At 41.2% G+C, this 19,104-nt stretch overlaps 1 protein-coding gene across 12 annotated transcripts in view; it reads right to left on the bottom strand.

Moving 5' to 3' along the window:
* celf2 (cugbp, Elav-like family member 2) overlaps window positions 1-19,104 on the bottom strand; it is a 281,076-nt gene that overhangs the window by 17,835 nt on the left and 244,137 nt on the right. For 4 of the 12 annotated variants that reach the window (XM_084710979.1, XM_084710976.1, XM_084710977.1 and 1 more), the window contains exons 7-8: window positions 14,749-14,994; window positions 11,453-11,516 (exon numbers count right to left, since the gene is read on the bottom strand). In XM_084710979.1, coding sequence (XP_084567105.1) covers window positions 11,453-11,516; window positions 14,749-14,994 — 310 coding nt within the window. Of the gene's footprint in view, window positions 1-2,152; window positions 2,288-11,452; window positions 11,517-14,748; window positions 14,995-19,104 lie in introns of all 12 variants that reach the window. The other 8 variants (XM_084710971.1, XM_084710980.1, XM_084710972.1 and 5 more) reach the window with 3 other exon arrangements.

The raw sequence follows: 19,104 nt of genomic DNA on the forward strand, positions 1-19,104 counted from the left end.
CAGTGCGAACCGGCTCGGTGGAGGCAGGAAGTGGGATGGAAGCGGCGCAAGTGTGTTAACGTGAAGGAGGAAGAAGAAGAGAGGAAAGGGGGGGGTCGAGGGATGAGGAAAGAGGGGAGGAGGTGAGGGGGTAGCTTTTCATATTCATGCTCTGTTGGGAGTGCGCTCCAAAAGAGACAGCAAAACCACGGCTGCTGGAGCGAGGCCGAGCCGACATGAAAGAGGAGAATGATGGAGCAGAAACAGGGAGCTTGTCAAAAGGAGGGCAGCAGCAAAAGACGAGGGCAACGAGAAGGAACACAAGGAGAAGAGGAGGAGGAGGAGGGAGAAAATGAGGCAGTGTGGGAAAAAAAAAGGAAGGAGAGAATCTGAAGGTGGCGATATTTAACCTGAGCCGACTTCAGACATCAACCTGGTAGTTCTTAACCCCCCCCCCCCCCCAGCCATGAGCGGAGACAAAACACCAACACACACATATAGTACAAGTCCACCGGGAAACAACAAATCTACTGTCCTAAACTTTCTACACTCAACAAAAATATACATGCAGCACTTTTGTTTTTGCTCCCATTATTCATAAGTTAACCTAAAAAAATCTAAGACTTTTTCTATGCACACAAAAGGTTTATCTCGCTCAAATTTTCTTTACAAATTCTGTGTTAGCGAGCGCCTCTCCCTTGCCAAGATAACACATCCACCTTTTTCCAGAGGAGGGCAAAGTCATCACCCACCCAGCTCTGCCTCTGATTGGCTAGTACATGTTGCCTTTGGTGGTTGGGTTGGTTGTGTTAAGACTGATTGGTTAGAGTTAGGATAAGAATATCAGTTTAAGCCAATCAGAGGTAGAGTGGGGCAGGTTATGACTTTGCCCCCTTGGGGGAAAAAGGTATCTGTAGCTTTATGTTAAATAACCATAGTTCAGTGCCCAATAAATGTATTTTTCCAAGATAAAACGTCACATTTATTGGGCACTGAACCATGGCTATTGCACACAGGGCCATAGGTGCTAAATGTTTTCCCAGGAGGGCAAAGTAATGACTTGCCCTACTCTGTTTCTGATTGGCTAGCATTCTTTGCCCTCATTGGTTAGGCTGGTTTTGTTAAGGCGTGAGGAGAGATTGGTTAGTAAGAATATCTAGGTAAGCCAATCAGAGACTTTGCCCCCCCTGAGGAAAAAGGTTAGATTGACTATAATAAATATGGAAAATGTAGGTACATTTTCAAAATAAAGGCACAATAACTATTTGATTAGAATTAGGAGAACAGCATGATTACGTAAATTAAAAATAAATAAATTTTGACTTTTGGTCTTTCGTAGTTTCTTTAGCTTACCCTGATATTCACACTTTAACCCTAAACAATCACTCCAAACCAACCTACTAGATAATCAGAGGCGGAGTATGACTTGAAATAGCCACAGGGCAGTGCCTAATAAATGTCTTTTTTTTTCAAGATAAAACTGCACATTTCTCTATTTTAAGTGCTCACGGTTATTAAAACAAAATGCGAACAAAATTTGAGAGAAACAAACCTTTTGTGTGCACAGAAGAAGTCTTAGATTCTTTACTTCAACTCATGAAAAATGGGAGCAAAAACAAAAAAAAGTTGCGTTTATATTTTTCTTGAGCGTACAGGGGTCTCCAGAGCTGGTGAGGTTAGGCACAAACAAAGAAACCACTACAAATAAAACACACACACAAACCTGTACCTGACGTAAAAACACGTAAGCACGAAACACACATACATGCACACGCGCACACATATACAGTGCGTGTTTCACGGGATGGCATGGTTGTTGTGGAAGTGAGGTGTTCAAAGACAGGAGGACGCAGGTAGGCAGCGCATCAACAACACAGCATGGTTTCTCTATTAAGATGAAGGTCTGAAAAGCGGAGACGGTGGATACACACACCATGGCAATGTGCCGAAAAGAAGGTCAACAACACTGACGACGATCTGAACAATGAAGATGATGGTCATGTTTCGGCAACGATGACTGGTTGATGGTTTCAGTGATGGGCGGTGGAAGTGCCGGGATCATGGGGGGCGACAACACTGGTAATGGTAACGGTGCAGAGCGGAGGACGTAGGCAGGCGTTGGCCCCCCCACCCCCGGCGTCGGACCCCCCAACCTGAGTGGCTGCGGTGTTACCTGGGCTGGCCAACGCTCCCAGGGAGGCGGCGTTGGAGGACAGGGGGTTTGCGGTGGAGGGACTGGCTGAGTTTTGGGCCGCCGCCGCCGCCGCTGCTAAAGTGGCCAGGTTCTGCAACTGCAGAGCACTCATACCTGGAGAGAGGAGCCAGAGAGGGTGGTGTCAAACCTGGGGAGCGAGGCTGAGGCGTGGCTGGGTCGCCTGGCTGGACCGGGACAGTGCACCAGAGGACTGAACACGAGTTAGCTGCCTGGTGTCCGAAGGTGAACCAGAAGAACAGAGCAGTGTGTGTGGATGTGCTGCACTGGAAATAATCCTCGTTTTCTGCTCTGTCCTTAGACAACTTTAACGTATCTTTGCCACTGTGCAGAGCCTGCAGTGTGTGAAGGCAAACACTACAGCAGCTGATCTCGCTAATAAGTCCCACAAGTGTTTAAATCAGTTAAAGCAGCTGTTGTAGTGTTTAGGTTTGATGCATTTCTCTGAGGCAGAAATAATCTCTCTGATTTAGTTAAACCTATATTTTTCTGTGTAAGCAGCACGAGAGGAAAGCTCAGTGGAGAACGATCGAAAAAATATAGGAGGAAACTAACCTTCCCAGTCTTGTAATCTAAGCCATACCACTTGAGATTTGACTACAGCTCCTTCTTTTCTGAGCTAAGTTGTGCCTTATATAAATGAAAATCTAATTGGTCAATAAAAACCATGATTAGAGCCTGACTGATATGGGACCTCTGAGGCCGATATAAAAATTTAACAGTACGAAAAGGTGCCCTTAGGGTGTCTTTTTGACATCTGCCCTGGGATAACTGAGGAAATTGAGCTTTTTAGGGCTAAATCTGGTTAATTTACAGTTATTTATTTTCTGATGATCAATGAATGCAACCCCTGACAAATAAACTACAAAATAAAATGAAAAAAAAAAAAAAAATCGGATCATGTAACACATTCTCACTCCCAACTTGTCAAATAACACAGCTGGTCAGTAGCCCTATGCTTCAAACATGACGCTATAGGTACCCCTCTAGCATCAGTTTTGCACGTGGTCGAGTTAGCAATAATTAATATTTAAAAAAGTAAAGGCACAAAAAAATACTTGGCTAAGTTTAGACAACAGAGCTACTTAGGTTGGGTTCAGGTAAAGATCATAGTTTGAGTTTGTGTGTTACATAACTTATATGTGTAACATAACTTACATGTGTAATGTAAATAATATGTTATATAGGTTAAAAAGAAACTGTCAATTATGGCAACTTGGTAAATGGCGCTAGCATTAGTTTTGCACGTGCAGGCCCAAGTTAGCAATAATCATTATGGAAAATCTGGGTAGATTTTCAAAATAAAGGCTCTAAACCTGCTTGGGTAGGTCCAGGTAAGAAAAGCACTTAATTTGGTTTAGGAAGTTTAGGGTGCAGGACTTCTCAGTCAAGTTAGCAGTAATAAATATACAAAATCCAGGCAGGCTTTCAAAATAAAAGCACACAAACTACTTGGTCAGGTTTAGGCATGAAACCTAAAAGGAAAATATCATGGTTTGGGTTTGAGTAACTATGCTTGTTGTGTAAGTTCATGTATGCAACATAACTCACATTATGTTACACAACTTATGCACGCTAGCTAACTAGAAATAAACACTGACTTTTGGTTTGGTTCTATGTAAAAGTGTGTTTTTTGAGCCGTCCATCCTCAATGCGCTGATTGTCTTGGTCTTTATACTACATCACCACACTTCAATGGCACATCAAAACATAACCTTAGAGGGCTACTGTCTTATTTGACGCCTTGGGAGTGAGTGTGGCCTGGATAATGAAAAACATTTCACTGAACCAATCGTCTTTCCCTTCCTTTCCCATTCCTCATTTCTTACCTGTGTTTCCCTCCTCTTTTTCCGCCTACTATCCCTTCCCTTCACGCACTTAAACCCCCCAAAAAACTCAGGATATTTTACCGTTTGACAATAAACCTTGCTATAAAAAAATGACAAGATAACAGTTAATTTTGAACAGCAAACATTACTCTAAATTAAGCCTTTAATATCTGTAATATAACACAATTAGAACAAAGACAGTCTATTTTTCACTTTAATAAAGGAGAATAAGAGCCAAAAGTCGTAATAAGCAGCCTCCTGTCGATATCAGTCAGGCTCTAACCACACTGGCACATGATTGAGACTTTTAGCTTTTCACTAAATATTAAACTCTGTCCTGTTCAGCGGCTGCACTGCAGTTCAGGACACCTGCAGGCTGAACTCTCCTCCTCATTGTTAATCTGCTTGCTGGCATTAGCATATGGGCCTGTACTTAAGCATAATTAATGACTACATGCCAACACCCAAATGATGGCAAAGCAAAGGCTATAAAACACCTTCTGTGAGTACAACTCAACCTTTCACCTCGCTCCATGAATATGTGTGTGTTTGTGTGCAGAAGTGTGTGAACATTATGAGGCCTCATAAAGCAAACAGAATCAGTCACCAGAGCAGAAGTTGTTCCTTACCACGGAGAAGAGGCTTCCTCCGACTCATGAGCATGTTAGAGTCAAAGTTAAAGGGTGGACACTGTCAATGTGAGGTGTATGTGTCGTATATACAGTCTGGATGTATATACAGTACCATGGAAATACACACGCACACACTCACACGCTCGCACGCACACATACAAATAGACACACACGAACAAGACACCATGAAGAAGAAGAGGAAGATCCGTCCTGTTTGACACCGTGGCGAACGGTTCGAGGTTGCAACGTCCAAACAGAGATATCCTTCACCCAGACAAGCAAAACTGAACGCAGCCAATGACAACAGATGGCTGGATTCATCGCTGGGATTCACAGTTCTGATTGGTTAATTAAATATAGAAGAAAAGAAAAAACCCTCCACTGCCAGTTTAAATGTTCTTTTTTGTCAAGGAAGTCGTGACGAGCCGCTGAAGCAGGAAGCGTGTGTGGAAAAATTAAGTGTGTGTGTGTGTGTGTGTGTGCGTGTGACTGTTTTTTTTTTTTTTTTTTAACTCATCTGTGCTCACTTACGAAGCCAAAACCAATCTTTTCAAAAGCGATTTTCCCCAATTTTCTGTGATGCATCCGAAGCCAAAATGGATTTCGATTCCTACGCAAGGTGGGAATAAAAACAGCCGCCGTCGCTCTGTGAATGCACGCTCACATCTCGCACTAATTCAGACAGCGTTTTGCTTTTTTTTTTTTCCCTTCAGAGGCAGAAAATGCACCACGTGAGCGAGACGAGAGGCCGTTTTCAGTGCCGCTGGTTCATGCAGACTCAGAGAGGAGAAGGCTGTTTTTAAGAGCTCTCCTTCATGGCTCTTTATTATAATATAAAGGAGATTTTTATTTCGCTGCCCTTTCTCCCTCTGTGGGCTCGGAAAGTGGCTGCTGAGACGAGTTTGACCACAGAGGCTCAGATCTGCCCACACAAAGCTTTTAGGGATAATACCATTTCAGTATGTGTACGATGTAAACAAATAGTCATTGTAGAGCCTTTATGTTGTACTCACTTCCATCACCTCACCTTGGTTGCCCTTTTCTTTCGCTTTCATTGCCAATTTCCTCATCTTTTGCCTCTATTTCTTTCCTTTCTGCCTCACCTATTCCCATATTCCTTCTAGGGCTGTTCCAATGCCAATACCTCGTGTTTTAGTGCTCGAGATTGGTCTTTGTCTTCAGACCGATCAATCTCAAGACCCCTTTTTGAAGGTCTCTGTCTTGTCTCAGAATCGACCGCATTTTTATTCTGTCTCGTCTCAGCCTCAAACAAAGACCACTCTGGATTTTATTTCAAGACCAAAACTGCGGGGATTATCACTAAACTGTCTGTGCATTGTTTGATTTTTTTTTTTGCAAGATAGCTAAATTATGTTGCTGCCTTCAGTACAGCAGGTCCATGCCCCGATCCGATATCATGTGAATTATTGGCCCAAAACTGGAATGCACGGTGTTTTAACCTACGCCAGGCCGTACAACAGTTATAGCAGTCAAATGACATCCATACATGGTTAGTAGTAGGCTGTACAGATCTTAAATGCACTTATATCACATGGACTTGACATCAGGAAAGAAAGAAATGGTATTGGAACCTTGCTATTTCCTTTCCAAGCTGTTCCTCCTCTTTTTCTGCTTCCCTTTTATCCTTTTTATTTATCTCTTCCTGGTCTTTTTGCTTTCCTTCTCCTCTTTCTTCCTTCTTCCTGTTCCTGGGAATCCTTCCTATTCCCTATATCTTCCCTGCCTTTTCCTCTTTCCTTACCTTACCCGTCATGCCCTTTCCATCATCTTTTTCCACTTTCATTTCCTCCTTATTCCTTTCATTTGCTCTGGTGTTCTTTTCCTGCCCTTTTCAACTGTTATGCCCCCCCTCCTTCATATTACCAATTTCTTATTTCCTGTCTTCTCTCTCCCTGGCTTCCCTACACTTTCCCTTCTTTTTCTTTCCTCCTTTATTTCCTTTCCTTTGCATCTTGGCCTTTTTAATGCTTGTTTTTCTTCCTTTTATATATTCTCATTTTATTTGCTGGCCGTTTCCTTCCCTCATTTACCCCCTTTTTCTCTCAACCACTTTGACTTTCTTTTGTTCTTTAATTTCTCACATTCTTTTCTTTCCTTTTTAGTTATTTCCTTTCCTCCCTTTGTTTATTCACACCTCACATGCCTCATTCTACCTCATTTAATTTCATTTGCACCCATGCTTTCTTGATTTCCTTTCCTTTCCTCTTCCTTTCCTCTCTTCCCTTCTTTCTCCCTATTTCTTCTTTCCTCTCTCCAAATTCCCACTGCATTACTTGCCTTTTCCCATTTCCCCTTTTACCTGCCGCTTCTACCTTTTCCTCACCCTCTTCTTTTCCCTGTTGTCTATTTTTCCAGTCGCTTCCCTTTCCTCTCTTCAAGCTGAGGACGACTCCACAGCGTCTCTCTCTCTCTCTCTCTCCCTCTCTACCACCTCTTTTCCCCCCTCTTCCTCAAAGCAGCTCTAAACCAATTCTTACTTGGATTTGTCAAAGGTTATCTCCCTCATTGAACATACATTTTCAAGACAGTTATAAGGAGAGAAGGAGCAGGCAGGAGATAAAAATAACTGGGTTAGAGGGGAATAAAGTCGAGCCGAGAGAGAAAGAGAGACAGTATGAGACAAATACAATCTACTCCCCACATCAGAGCCGGAGTATCCGGGCTGTGCAGATGGTACGTGAGTGTGTGGAGCGACTGTGAGTACATATGTGTGCGAGGACGCTTGTGTGTGTGTGTGTGTGTGTGTGTGTGTGTGTGTGTGTGTGTGTGTGTGTGTGCAGCCTGTATGGCAGAGCCGGGCTGCACCAGGCTGGCGTTGGCTGCGTCTAATTGAATGCTCATTGGTGTAATTGAAGCCTCTCAGCTCTGCAGCTCCTCGTGTTAAAGACTGGGACCAGATGTCATTCAGCTGTGTCACATCTCCTGCCAATCACTAATGCTCGCTCGCGCTCCCTCCTCTCTCGCAGATGGAGGACCAACAGATCTCCAGATTCAGACACCGTTACTCACCCTCGCTTCCAAATCCCAGAGCCTATTTATCCGAGCGAGAGAGTGTGTTTGTAAGGAAATGTGTGTTTGAGCTCGACAGCAGAGTGAGCAGAAAAAAAAAAAAATTTAAATCAGCCACAGGGAGATTGCAAAGCGTCGTAACTCGAGGGAACACGACCACAAAGATACACACTCTTAGAAATAAAGGTTCCACAATGGTTCTTCCTGTAAAAGGCTGACGTTCTACCCAGAACCATTTGCTTTTAAAGGACCCATTTTTTGAGAAGGCTGTTTTTAGGACCAAGGGTTCCATTGAGAGCCGATTCTGGAAGAAAGAGTTCTTCAAAGATTGTTGAAATTATTGAAGAATTATTTTGTCAAGGGTTCTTTGGACCATAATATAAAAGGGTTCTCAGTAGGTGCTAGATAATCAGAACCAATTGCATCAGGACCCCCTGGGTGGGTTCTAGATAAAACCTTTGGAATATAAAAGGGTTCTCTGTAGAGTCCACTGGATGGGTTCTTCTAAAACTTTATTTTACCCACTTGATGGATTCTCATAAGCACCCTTAAAAGGTGGAAAGGTTATGGATAGAACCCACAAAGGGGCCATTTACAACAACATGGAACCAGCCCCGTTCTGGTTTATCCATCTCAAGAACCCTCAAATAGGCCTCTTAAGACTTAGGATCAAAGTTAAGGGTTCTTTGTATTGTGATATAATAGGGCTCTCTGTAGAACGCCCTGGGTGGGTTCTAGATTAAACCCTTGCAATAAAAGATGGCTCTCATCAGAACCCTCAGGTGGGATCCAGATAAAATCCTTGTAATATATAAAAGGGTTCTCTGTAGAACCCATGTGGTGGGTTCTTGTTTGCACTCTTAGATGGTGGAAAAGTTCTGGACAGAACCCTCCAATAGGCCATTTCCAGCAACATGGAACCAGCCCCATTCTGGTTTATGCACCTATTTTTGAACAGTTCAGAACATTTCCACCAAAAATAAATTGGCAGGGTTTCCTTGGCAACCAAAGTGGGCGTGTCATGTTCCATATACAATGGTTCCACTCAAACTGGTGAAAACATGAACTAGTCTGTCAGATCACACCAAGGTTCCAAGACTCTTGAATTGACCTGGTTCAAGAACGAGAGCTAAATTGGTGTAAGGGTGTTCTAGGTGGAACCAGTAAACTGCAGATGTTCTCTGTAGAACCTCTTATAGAGGGTTCTGGATGAAACCTTTCACAGATGGTCCTATGTACAACCCTTCATGTTGGCTTTGAACTCTGAAAATGTCTGAGGTAGAACTCTCTGAAAAGGTTTCAAGTGGAACCTCTGGAGACAAGACAAAGAACCCTTTATGGTTCTAGTTCGGATCTTTATTTCTCAGAGTGGAGGATACAAGACACCAGGGCTCACCACTTTAAAAACTCCCATCACACTCAGAGCTGTTATTGTTTCTCAGCAATTTCTTTCTCCTGTTTTCCCGGCGTCGACCGACTAAACAGCCTACAATTAAGAGCTGACACCTTGCTAAGAAACTCACAGAAGGATAGAAGAAGAAGAGGAGAGGAGGAGGAGGAGGGTAGAACAGACAGAGTGTGAAGGCTGGAGGGAGGCGGAAAGGTGAGATGAAGAAACTGCGATTGCGGAGGGTGGGAGGTGCAAGAGTATCTGCAAAAAGAGGCTTAAAATAAATAGAAAGGAGAGGCGAGAAAGAGAGGAGTTTAATGGAAAGAGAGATGATGAGGAGCGAGTATCCACGGGTCCCTGAAAGTCTTAAATAACCCAAATTTAAAGCCCTAAAAAATTATATTTCTTAAAGACAGAGATTTTATCTTGTTCAACATTTAATAGGAGGCTTCTTGGCACGCTCAAGGCTTAGATTAATACAGAACTGGGTTAATACAATATGCATTTTTTATTGCGTCAGCTTCACTTTGGAGAATTGGACTGTCCCTTAGCACTTTATTTCCTATTTCCTCATGTCCTTTTCCTCATTCAACCCATTTAGAGTTTGGAAACTTTCACTAAGCTGCATTATTCCAAAATATGCAGATTTTATTAGCTTTATTTCTGTATTTTCTGCTTTAACCCTCCGTGGTACGAATCATGACGTCAGGTGATAAAAAATACTGTTACTATACTGTTCCTTGTACCATAATATGAACGGTTTCTCTGGAGAACCTCCTGAGTGGGTTCTAGACAAAATTCTTGAATATAAAAAGGTTGTCAGTAGAACTCCCTTATTGGGTTTGAGATACAACTCCTGGAATATAAAGGGGTTCTCAGTAGAATCCCTGGGTGGGTTCTAGATAAAACCCTTAGGATATATAAGGATGCTTGGTAGAACCCCGAGTTAGTTCTAGACAAAACTCTTGGGAGATAAAAAGGTTCTCCGTAGAAGCCCCTGAGTGGGTTCTGGAAAAAACCCTTCTAATATAACAAGAGTTCTTGGTATAACCCCGAGATGGGTTTCAGATAAAACCCTTGAAATATAAAAAGGGCTCTTGGTAGAAACCCTGTGTGGGTTCTTGATAAAACTCTTGAGATATAAAAAGGTTCTCAGTAGAACCCCACGAGTGGGTTCCAGATAAAACCCTTGGACTATAAAAGGATGCCTGCCAGAACCTTGAGTGACTTCTAGATAAAACTCTTGGGATATTAAAAGGTTCTTGTTAAATGCCCCTGGGTGGGTTCTAGATAAAACCTTTGTAATACAAAAAGGATTTCTGGTAGAACCCCCAGACGAGTTCTAGATTAAATATAACGAAATATAAAAAGGGTTAGGGTTATTAGCACCCTTAGAGTGTGGAAAGGTTCTGGATATAACCCCTTGACAGGGTTCTGGGTGGAACCATTGCATCATAGAAGGGTTCTCTGTACACCCTCTCACAGGGGGTTCTGGGTGAAACCTTTCACAGATGGTTCTAGGTATAAATCTTTATGTTGGCTCTCTGAATGAGTACCAAGTGGAAGCTTCATAGAAGGTTCTTCCAGCAACCAAAAGGGTTCTCCTATGTGGAGTAGAACCCTACATCATTCTTGTTAGCACCTTTCTTTCTAAGAGTGTGTAATGGTCCAACATTTACATTTTCACAGTTAATGAATAATTAAAAATTAAACTTTGTTTCCAGATTCTAAAATGACATTTTCAGACCATTTCTGAGCAGATCCAACATGGCCTCCAGAGAGTCATGTGACAAATTAAAACACTACTGTTTGGTTCCTGCGTCTTTTTTTTTTTAAGTATTCTAACCGTACCACAGGGGGTTAAAGTGCTTCAGACTCACATCTTGTCGGCTCAAGTTTGCCTTGAACCTGCAGATACTCTTGACAGAAAATACGGAGGTGCAGATGACAGATCACAGAGACCCTCCACAGTCAGAGAGCAGTAGATGGCGCCAGCCCGCAGTGCAACATCTCCACCGAAGGAGCCCACTTTAAAACAATCTTCTCCACTCCCCCTTTCTTTTTTCTTTTCCTTCCCTCCTTTCTGTGATTCATCCATCCCTTGCAAAGCCGCGCGGTGCTACTGTTACACGCCCAGGGCACAACTCTTGTCTGGCCTCATTAAAAGATCAAGACAATTCTTAGCAACAGTTAATAAATCTTCAGGGCAAAGATCTCTCTTTACTCCGCCACGCGAGTTCATCTGTTATGCTCTTTGGTCCTCTTTTAGAAGTCGGTGGAGAAAAAAAATAAATAAATAACAGAGCGGCGCAACAAAGAGTCCAATGCCGTCGTATGTAGCGTGGTTTCAGGGGAGTTTATCAACTGATTTTTGACTCACCGGCCATCTGCTGGATCCCGCTGAAGGCTCCGAGGTTACCGGAGGAGGTTGCCTGCTGAAGCAACTGATGGCAAGACAGAAAGAAAAGAAAGAGACACAAGAAAGTGAGTCGCGTGGAGACGGAGAGCTTAAAACATGTCTGCACAATGCTACACTGAAGCTAAAGTCATGATGAGCGGGGTTAGCAATGTGGTTTTTGCCTCAGTGCTCGATGAGTAAATGAGCTGCTAATATAGTTTGATCTCTCCTCTAAGCAAACACTGTTTGTATTCCACCATGATTCTTCCAGACAAGTTGAGCATGAAAGCTCTAATCTAGCCGACTAATTAGATTCCAAAACAAAAGTGGAATACTGATGCTGTCAAAAACTCATCCTTCAAAGACTTGAATTAACAGCAAATTAACATCTTGTTTCTATTGTGTGTATGATTTTTTTCTTCTTCTTCTTCTTCCAGAATAGAGCTTAATCTTTTCAAAAGACTGAGAAAGAGGATTGAAAGAGCAGAAAAATCTGGGAGCCCAATTCACAAAACACTTTTTATCTAATTTTTTTTCCACCCACAAAAATAAATCAATATCCAGTAAAGGAGGAATGTTTGTCTAAGCTCCATTTTCCCTCGTTGGGAGGACAGGTGCTAATTGCACTTAAGATCAAACAAATTTAGAATCGAACCCCAGACTTTTCGTGTATTTGAAGGGAAGTTTGGGTTGTTAATTTAGAAAAGAGGTAAAGGTTAGTGGAGTTTGAGGCTCTGAATAGGTAAAAGAGCTGCAGAGACAAAGGGAGAGAATGAGGTTTCTGAACTTTAAAATAAAAAAATAAAAGTCGCCCCAATCTAACAAATGAACCGATGAGGGTCTCAGATGCTGTGCAGCCGAGCCTCCGCTGCAAATTGGGGATCAGCGGAGTCCCAGGGGTTCCACTCCGTCCCCAGACAAATATTGTTTTTGTTTAATCTCACAAAAAGACAAGAATTTACCACAATTAAAGAGAGGACAATTGCTACTTCTGTTTTAATTCTTGCTGCCCTCTGAATTTCCAAAATGTACATTTTTCATGAGTTAAGAGAAACAGCCCAGTTTTTAGCAACGTCTTCCTGGTCATCTAATGGTTTTTAATGATTTATTCATCTTAAGAAACAGGAGACCTTTGTTAAACAATAAAAAAAAATACTTGATCCTTCAGTTTGTGTTAACATTTAAAAATCTGGAGATGGTTTTCATTGGACAGAAGCGATTTACAGCACAAGACTGAAGTCCAGAGAGGACGTCTGCAAAAACTGAGTCTTCAAAATTATGTTCACATGCTAGTAAATGGCGTTGCCAAGTATTTATTTGGATATGTTCAGTGGAGACTTTATTTCCACTTTGGTCAAAGTCAGGATAAGATTGTGGGTATAGTTAAATATTAAAAAAGCAAATAGTTCCTGTCTTTAGACCACAAGTTTTCCTCACATTTAAAGGGAAAATTCAGCACTTTTTTATGTGGATGTTCAGTCCGAGGAAGCTGAGTTCTCAGCCCCAGCAATATGTTTATTTAAAGGTTTTAATGATAACACTTTTATAAAAAAAAAACATCTGCAGAGTTTGTGGAACAAAAGTATCATCTTTCCTAAAAAAAACGTTATGAGTTTGAGTTTTTTTTTTTTTTCAGCAAACTGGCAACCACTGTAATGAAACTGAGTGGGAATGTGACCTTTAATATGTTATTAAGATTATCAACTGTACCTTTAAATTAAAACATTGCTGAGTTAAAAACCCTGCTGTGTACACATGCACACTGCACAGCACTGCCTTCTAATACAGGCGTGTTTATATAGACGTTGCAGCTGGGTAACAAATTTGACAAACCCTCCAAATGAGAGAAAATGTAACTCAAAGCCTCTTGCAAATGATTGCACACCGTTTCTAAAAAACATGCCGTTCAACCCAGAAACAAGAGCAAAATGATGCACATGATTTTCAGATTGGATGCGCCCCCGCTTTTTTTTTTCTGCATCAGGGTTTCTGCAGTTAAATTTAAGACTTTTCGAGGCCATGGGGAATGCAATTTAAGATCTCCTTCACGTCAAGAGAAAGTATGAAAGTATTTGTGATGTCACACTCATGGTTTGAAACGGTTCACGGGTGTCTTTATTGCACAGGTGTTAACGTTGTTGGTGCGGAGTGGGTCCATGTTAGTTTCGTTTTGTAGTTGTTACAGTGCGATCAATACAAAATTCTTCCCCAAAACTCATTTAAAATGCAACATTAACTGGATAATCCAATCAATTTTACGACTTGTCACAATTGTAAAGACATTTTAAGGCCTAAAATTCAGATTATTGGATTATTGGAGTATTTTGTCACATTGTAATGCTGTGCTTTGGCCATCAAAGTAAAAGCTATAGGCTAGGTTAGCCTAGCAATACACGGTATTGTGGGAGTGGCTGTCAGCAGCTCGTGCACAATGCATCCTGGTATATGTAGGCACTGCTGGCAGCTTTCTTAAGAAATTTAGTACACACTGAAGAATTTGACTTAACTGACAGCATTTACCTTCAACACTGATTGGTCATCCACATGAAAAATGTTGGATTTTCCCTTTAACTTAGTGCTTTGAGTTGTCTAAATTTAACCAGAAGGCTGAACATCACAGCTGGAAAACACAATCAGTCTGCAACTTCAGGGGTATTTTCATTAAAAACATTTCCTTGCAATTATGAGAAAAAATAATAATAATAATCCGGGCAGGATTACAGTTCTCTCCAAAAAGTATTTCATGCTGCATAGTGGATAAAGGTAATTTTTAGGAGATGAAGATCTTGACATAAAAAGCAAAACAAACCTGATTATTACTTTGAAAGGGTCAATTTTCAGTTTTCTATTTCTTATCAGCCTGCAGTGCATGTGTTTTATCTCTCTTTATACTTTTCATATTTAATAAAAATAATAAAAAAAAAACCTTCCTAAATTCATCCTTGCTTTGAGAATTTCATGAGAATTGGTTTTGATTTTTCCACGGTATAAATAAGAGTGAAATACAGGAAAATCAGCTGCATTCTTTCATTCCTCTCTGGCGTTAAATTTTTAAAACGTATTTGACATATATTATTGTCTTCTGGCAGCCTGAAACCCACTCAGAGACCTCATTTCCTCTCTACGCTACAGTCCCAGGAGGAGGATGGAGCGGAGGAACAGTGACAGGGCAGGAGGAGGAATTACAGAACAAAAGGCAGGAGGGAGGCAGAGACAGGAGGCCAGTGAGAGTAATTTTGGGATTTTTCAAGCTGGATGTTTTCGATTGGGGCACTGACTGCGGCGGCGTTGGCCACGGGGCTGCAGTAAGGGGTGGTGGAGGAGGTGATGGTGGAGGTGGGCGACGCGGCGGCTCTCCTTACAGCCAGATACTGCGGGGTGAGGCCGCCCAGGCCCGTCAGGCTCCCCCAGGTGGTCGCACTGTTGAGCTGCTGCATCTGCTGCGCCAGCTGCTGCTGCAGACGCCGCTGCTCCTTGTCCTTCTGCGTGTCGGCGAACTTCACCACGATGGGAGACGAGCAGCCCTGCAGGAGAGGAGGAGGAGGAGAGAGGAGAGAGGAGAGAGGAGAGAACAAATGTAAATTTAACAGTTTTCTAATTTGGAATCAATACAGTACATCTATCAGTCCATCCATCTACAAAACAAGGCAGAGAAAATAAGGGAAAGGAGAGAAAAGAAAAAGTAAAGAAAGAGGAGAAGCAAAGATGAAAAGGGAAGAGGAGCAGAGGACAAAAAAAGAGGAGACGAGAATAGAAGATAAAGGAGAGATGAAGAGAAAGAAAAAAGGAGAAGCAAAAGGATAAAAGAGAAGTGGAGAAAGGAGAGGAGACAATATGGAGGAAAGGATGAGAGAGGAAATAAAAGGAGAAGAAAAGAAAAGAGGAAAGGAGAAAGAAAGATGAAAGATTAAAAAAAGAGCGAACAGAGGAGGGAAAGATGGGGAGGAGAAAGGAGTAAAGAGCCAAAAGAAGATGAGAAAAGAACAGATGAGATGGGAGAGAAGATGAGAGAGGAGAAGAAAGAAGGAACATGAAAAAAAGGAGAGGAGAGACAAAGGCATAAAAGAAAAGGGAGGGAAGAAGAGATGAAAGATTAAAAAGGAGAAAGGGGATGGGAAGGAAAGGAATGAGAGGATGAAGGAGACAAAAAATAGACAAGAGAGGAGACGAGAAGAGATGGAAAAAATGAGGGAAGAGGCAAAAGGATAAAGGAAAGCAGGAGAGGAGACAAGATGGAGGAAAGGATGGAAGTGAGGAAACAAGAGAAAAACAAGAAGAAAAGGAGAAAAGGAAAAAGAAAGAAATAAAAGATGCAGGATGAAAATGAGACAAGAGAGGAGAGGTTAGGAAGGAGGAGAGAAAAGAAGACATGAGCATAAAAGAAAAGGGAAGAAAGGAGAAGAGACAAGATGGAGGAGAGGATGGAAGAACACACAAGAGGAAAGGAAAAGATGAAAGATGAAAACAGTTGGGAGAGGAGACAGAGAAGAGGAGAGGAGAGAGAGGAGAGAAGGAAAAAAGGGGGAAAAAAGAGAGGAGAGGAAGAGGGAGAGAAAAGAGACATGATAGGAAAAAAGAAAGAATAGATGAAAGAAGAGAGAAGAGGACAGATGAAAGGAGATGACAAGAGGAAAGGGAAGTCAAGAAGAGGAGGGCAGCAAATAAAGAGAAAGAATGAGAAAAAGAGAAGAAGAGATAAAAGATAACTTGCAGAAACTTCTTAAAATGAATAAAATATACAATAATTGCAGGTAGAAGACACACTGAAACATAAAAATCATTATTATACCAAATGCATTATAATAAAAGCAAGAAAATTAAGGGTTTTTTTTTAATGATGATTGTGAGAAGAACACACACACACAAATACACACACAAACACACCTCAGAAGACACATCAACACACACTTCTGCATTAAGAAACTTAACATCAGCAAAGAAAAAAACAATTAAAACAGTCTTTTAAAATGATAACTCGCACACTAACACACACACACACACTCAGTGACACAGGACACACACACACACACGCACACACACGCACGCACGCACGCACACACACACACACACACACACACACACACACACACACACACACACACACGAGTCACACAGGAAACTTGACTCTAAAGCCAGTGGGCTTTCTTCTTTCCCCCACAAGGGCTCAGTTATCTCTGAGTCCAGAACGGTTTCACCAGAAACAGATTTCCTGAGTTCTCCAACTATTTCATCAGCTCATATGAAGAGAGACTTGATGTGTGTGTGTCTGCGTGTGTGAGTGAGTGTGTGTGTATTAGTGTGCGTACGAGAGAAACACAGAGAGATTGATTGAGATGACCAGAACGAGAGGCTGAGAGGGCAAGAGGAAGATTTAGACATCTGGACAATCAGAAGACGTGTATGTAACTGTCCGAATTTTTATTCCTCAGTGTGTGTGTGTGTGTGTGTGAATTTTGTGCATGTGTGTGTGAGATGAATGAACTGTCTCACACGCACAGAGAAAGAGAGAAAAAAAAAACACAAAATAACGCTCGGGATGAAAGTTGCAGCGACGGCTGAAACACAGTGAAGCTGAAACAAGTCATAATCTATCACACCACACCATTACTCACACACTGCAATCAAAGCCTAACTAGGGGCAAATCCGTTCGAAACAAAGGCAATCTGCCACAGGAGGATAAAAACCTTTTGATTGAAACATTTAGTTTGAGGCACGATCCGCACTCGGCAGGGGAGAGGAGGGATTTGGCTACTTTGCAGATAGCGCAGCACACAGTCAGAGCTGAGATATATGTCAAGAGTGAGGAACTGGGTGAAGGTAAAATGTCTCTGTACAGGTGTGTGTGTGTGTGTGTGTGTGTGTGTGTGTGTGTGTGTGTGTGTGTGTGTAAGTGAAATGACAGAGACTACACCTAAACATAAAAAGAGTAAAACTATAATATGAATTAAATTGCCTTTCTCTTTATAAGAGTTTAATCAATGATTGGACGTCACTGACTGTTTGGCGTCTAAATAAAAGACTGAGTGTTACGTTCAATGTTCTTAATGGATTGTTGTGTTTAAGTTTTCTACGTGGAGTTATAAGTTAGTACTGATATTTAGCATTACAGCTGCATTGTTATTAAAATGCTTTGGCTAGCATTTCTGTTGTTTTTTGTTGTTTAAAACTGTTGGCGCTACTCCCGCAAGCTTCCCCATACAAAACTTCCATAAGGAAACTGCTGATTTAAGGTTGCTGGAGAGTAAGCCTTATTTTGAACTGAATAGTTGTTTTTATTTAATTTAACCTTTAAGATTTATTTTTTTGACCCTGTATGCATTATGGGTTATTGTTTTGTGTATATGAGTGATGTTTTAAAAAAATGTATATGTTGTTTAGCCTTATCAACCTGCACATTTACATTTAGCTAAAATCCTTACTTTTTTGACTGAGATTTGGTTAAAAAATTTTGTTATAATGTAAACTTAGAATTTGGAACTTAGAATAAATAAATGTGTCAGGTGTTTGTTTTTTTTCTACCAAAACTGGGCTAAATTTGAATAGAATCAGATGGACTAAACCTACATTTCAGTGTCTATTTTTGACCCACTTAGGGACCAAATCAGAAGGAATAAACACAGTCAACTTTCAGTGTCCATTTTTGGGCATAATAGAGGCCACGACCAGATTTAGCCCAAAAGACAATTTTGAAATGGAGTTGGCGGGTGTAGATCGGTGCATTATTATTAATTTAGTAAAAGGCTGTCTAATGGTAAGATGAATATTGCATATACTGGATAAGTATCTCATATAACTCCACTTCCAAAAATCTTTCATGAAAACACATAACCATAGTGATTGATATTCCGTTGAATTTCTATCCCTGGACTTTACCTGTAAGTTACATCAGCTAACTGATGCTAAATTAAAGCTAACACGACAGCAAAATAGACGAGGCATAGACGAGGAGCCCGTCCTGAAACTCTGCTGGAATATGAATTATAATTGCAAAGCAAACAGGACTATCAGACATCATAACTGTCGACTGCACTTAATATCTTAAGTTCAAGTGTCAACTTCATTTAACTGCTGGTGCCAGAATGGAGCGATTTGTGCCAGAAATCACACTTTTAATGCTGCATAACTTTCCCTGGAGTAGAGTTGCCAAAATTTACACAACGTCAGGTAAAAAATACTCAGACTCAGTGGCAACATTACACTTTCAGTTTGAATATGCCAAAGCATGATGGGAACTGTAGTGCTCAAACGCAACACATATTCATCTCAGAGTTTAAACACTGAACAATGGCATTTCTGAGTATCATAACTCAGTGGTTTTCAAACTGTGGTCCGGGGACCAACAGGGGTCATTGAGCGAAAGGAGGAATTTAACTTTTATCAATTTTTTTTGGACACTGAAACAACAAAAAAAAAGAAACAGGGGTGGATGTTTTGACTGATTGTAATTTATAATATTTGTTTGCTAGCTAGTTTGTTTGCTAGCTAAAAAGTTAGTTAGCCTAACTACTCATGCTGACTGGAGTTTAAAGTTTGTGTGGGACAGAAATAAAGTTAATCAAGGTTTAGAGTAACAACTAAACTGAGGTTTAAACTGAGGTGTAAATGTAGTATTTCTTAATTTAAGATGGTTTAA

This window comes from Lutjanus erythropterus, chromosome 22 (assembly GCF_056507025.1).
Source record: "Lutjanus erythropterus isolate fLutEry1 chromosome 22, fLutEry1.hap2, whole genome shotgun sequence".
In the NCBI taxonomy this organism is placed as follows: Eukaryota; Metazoa; Chordata; class Actinopteri; order Lutjaniformes; family Lutjanidae; genus Lutjanus; species Lutjanus erythropterus.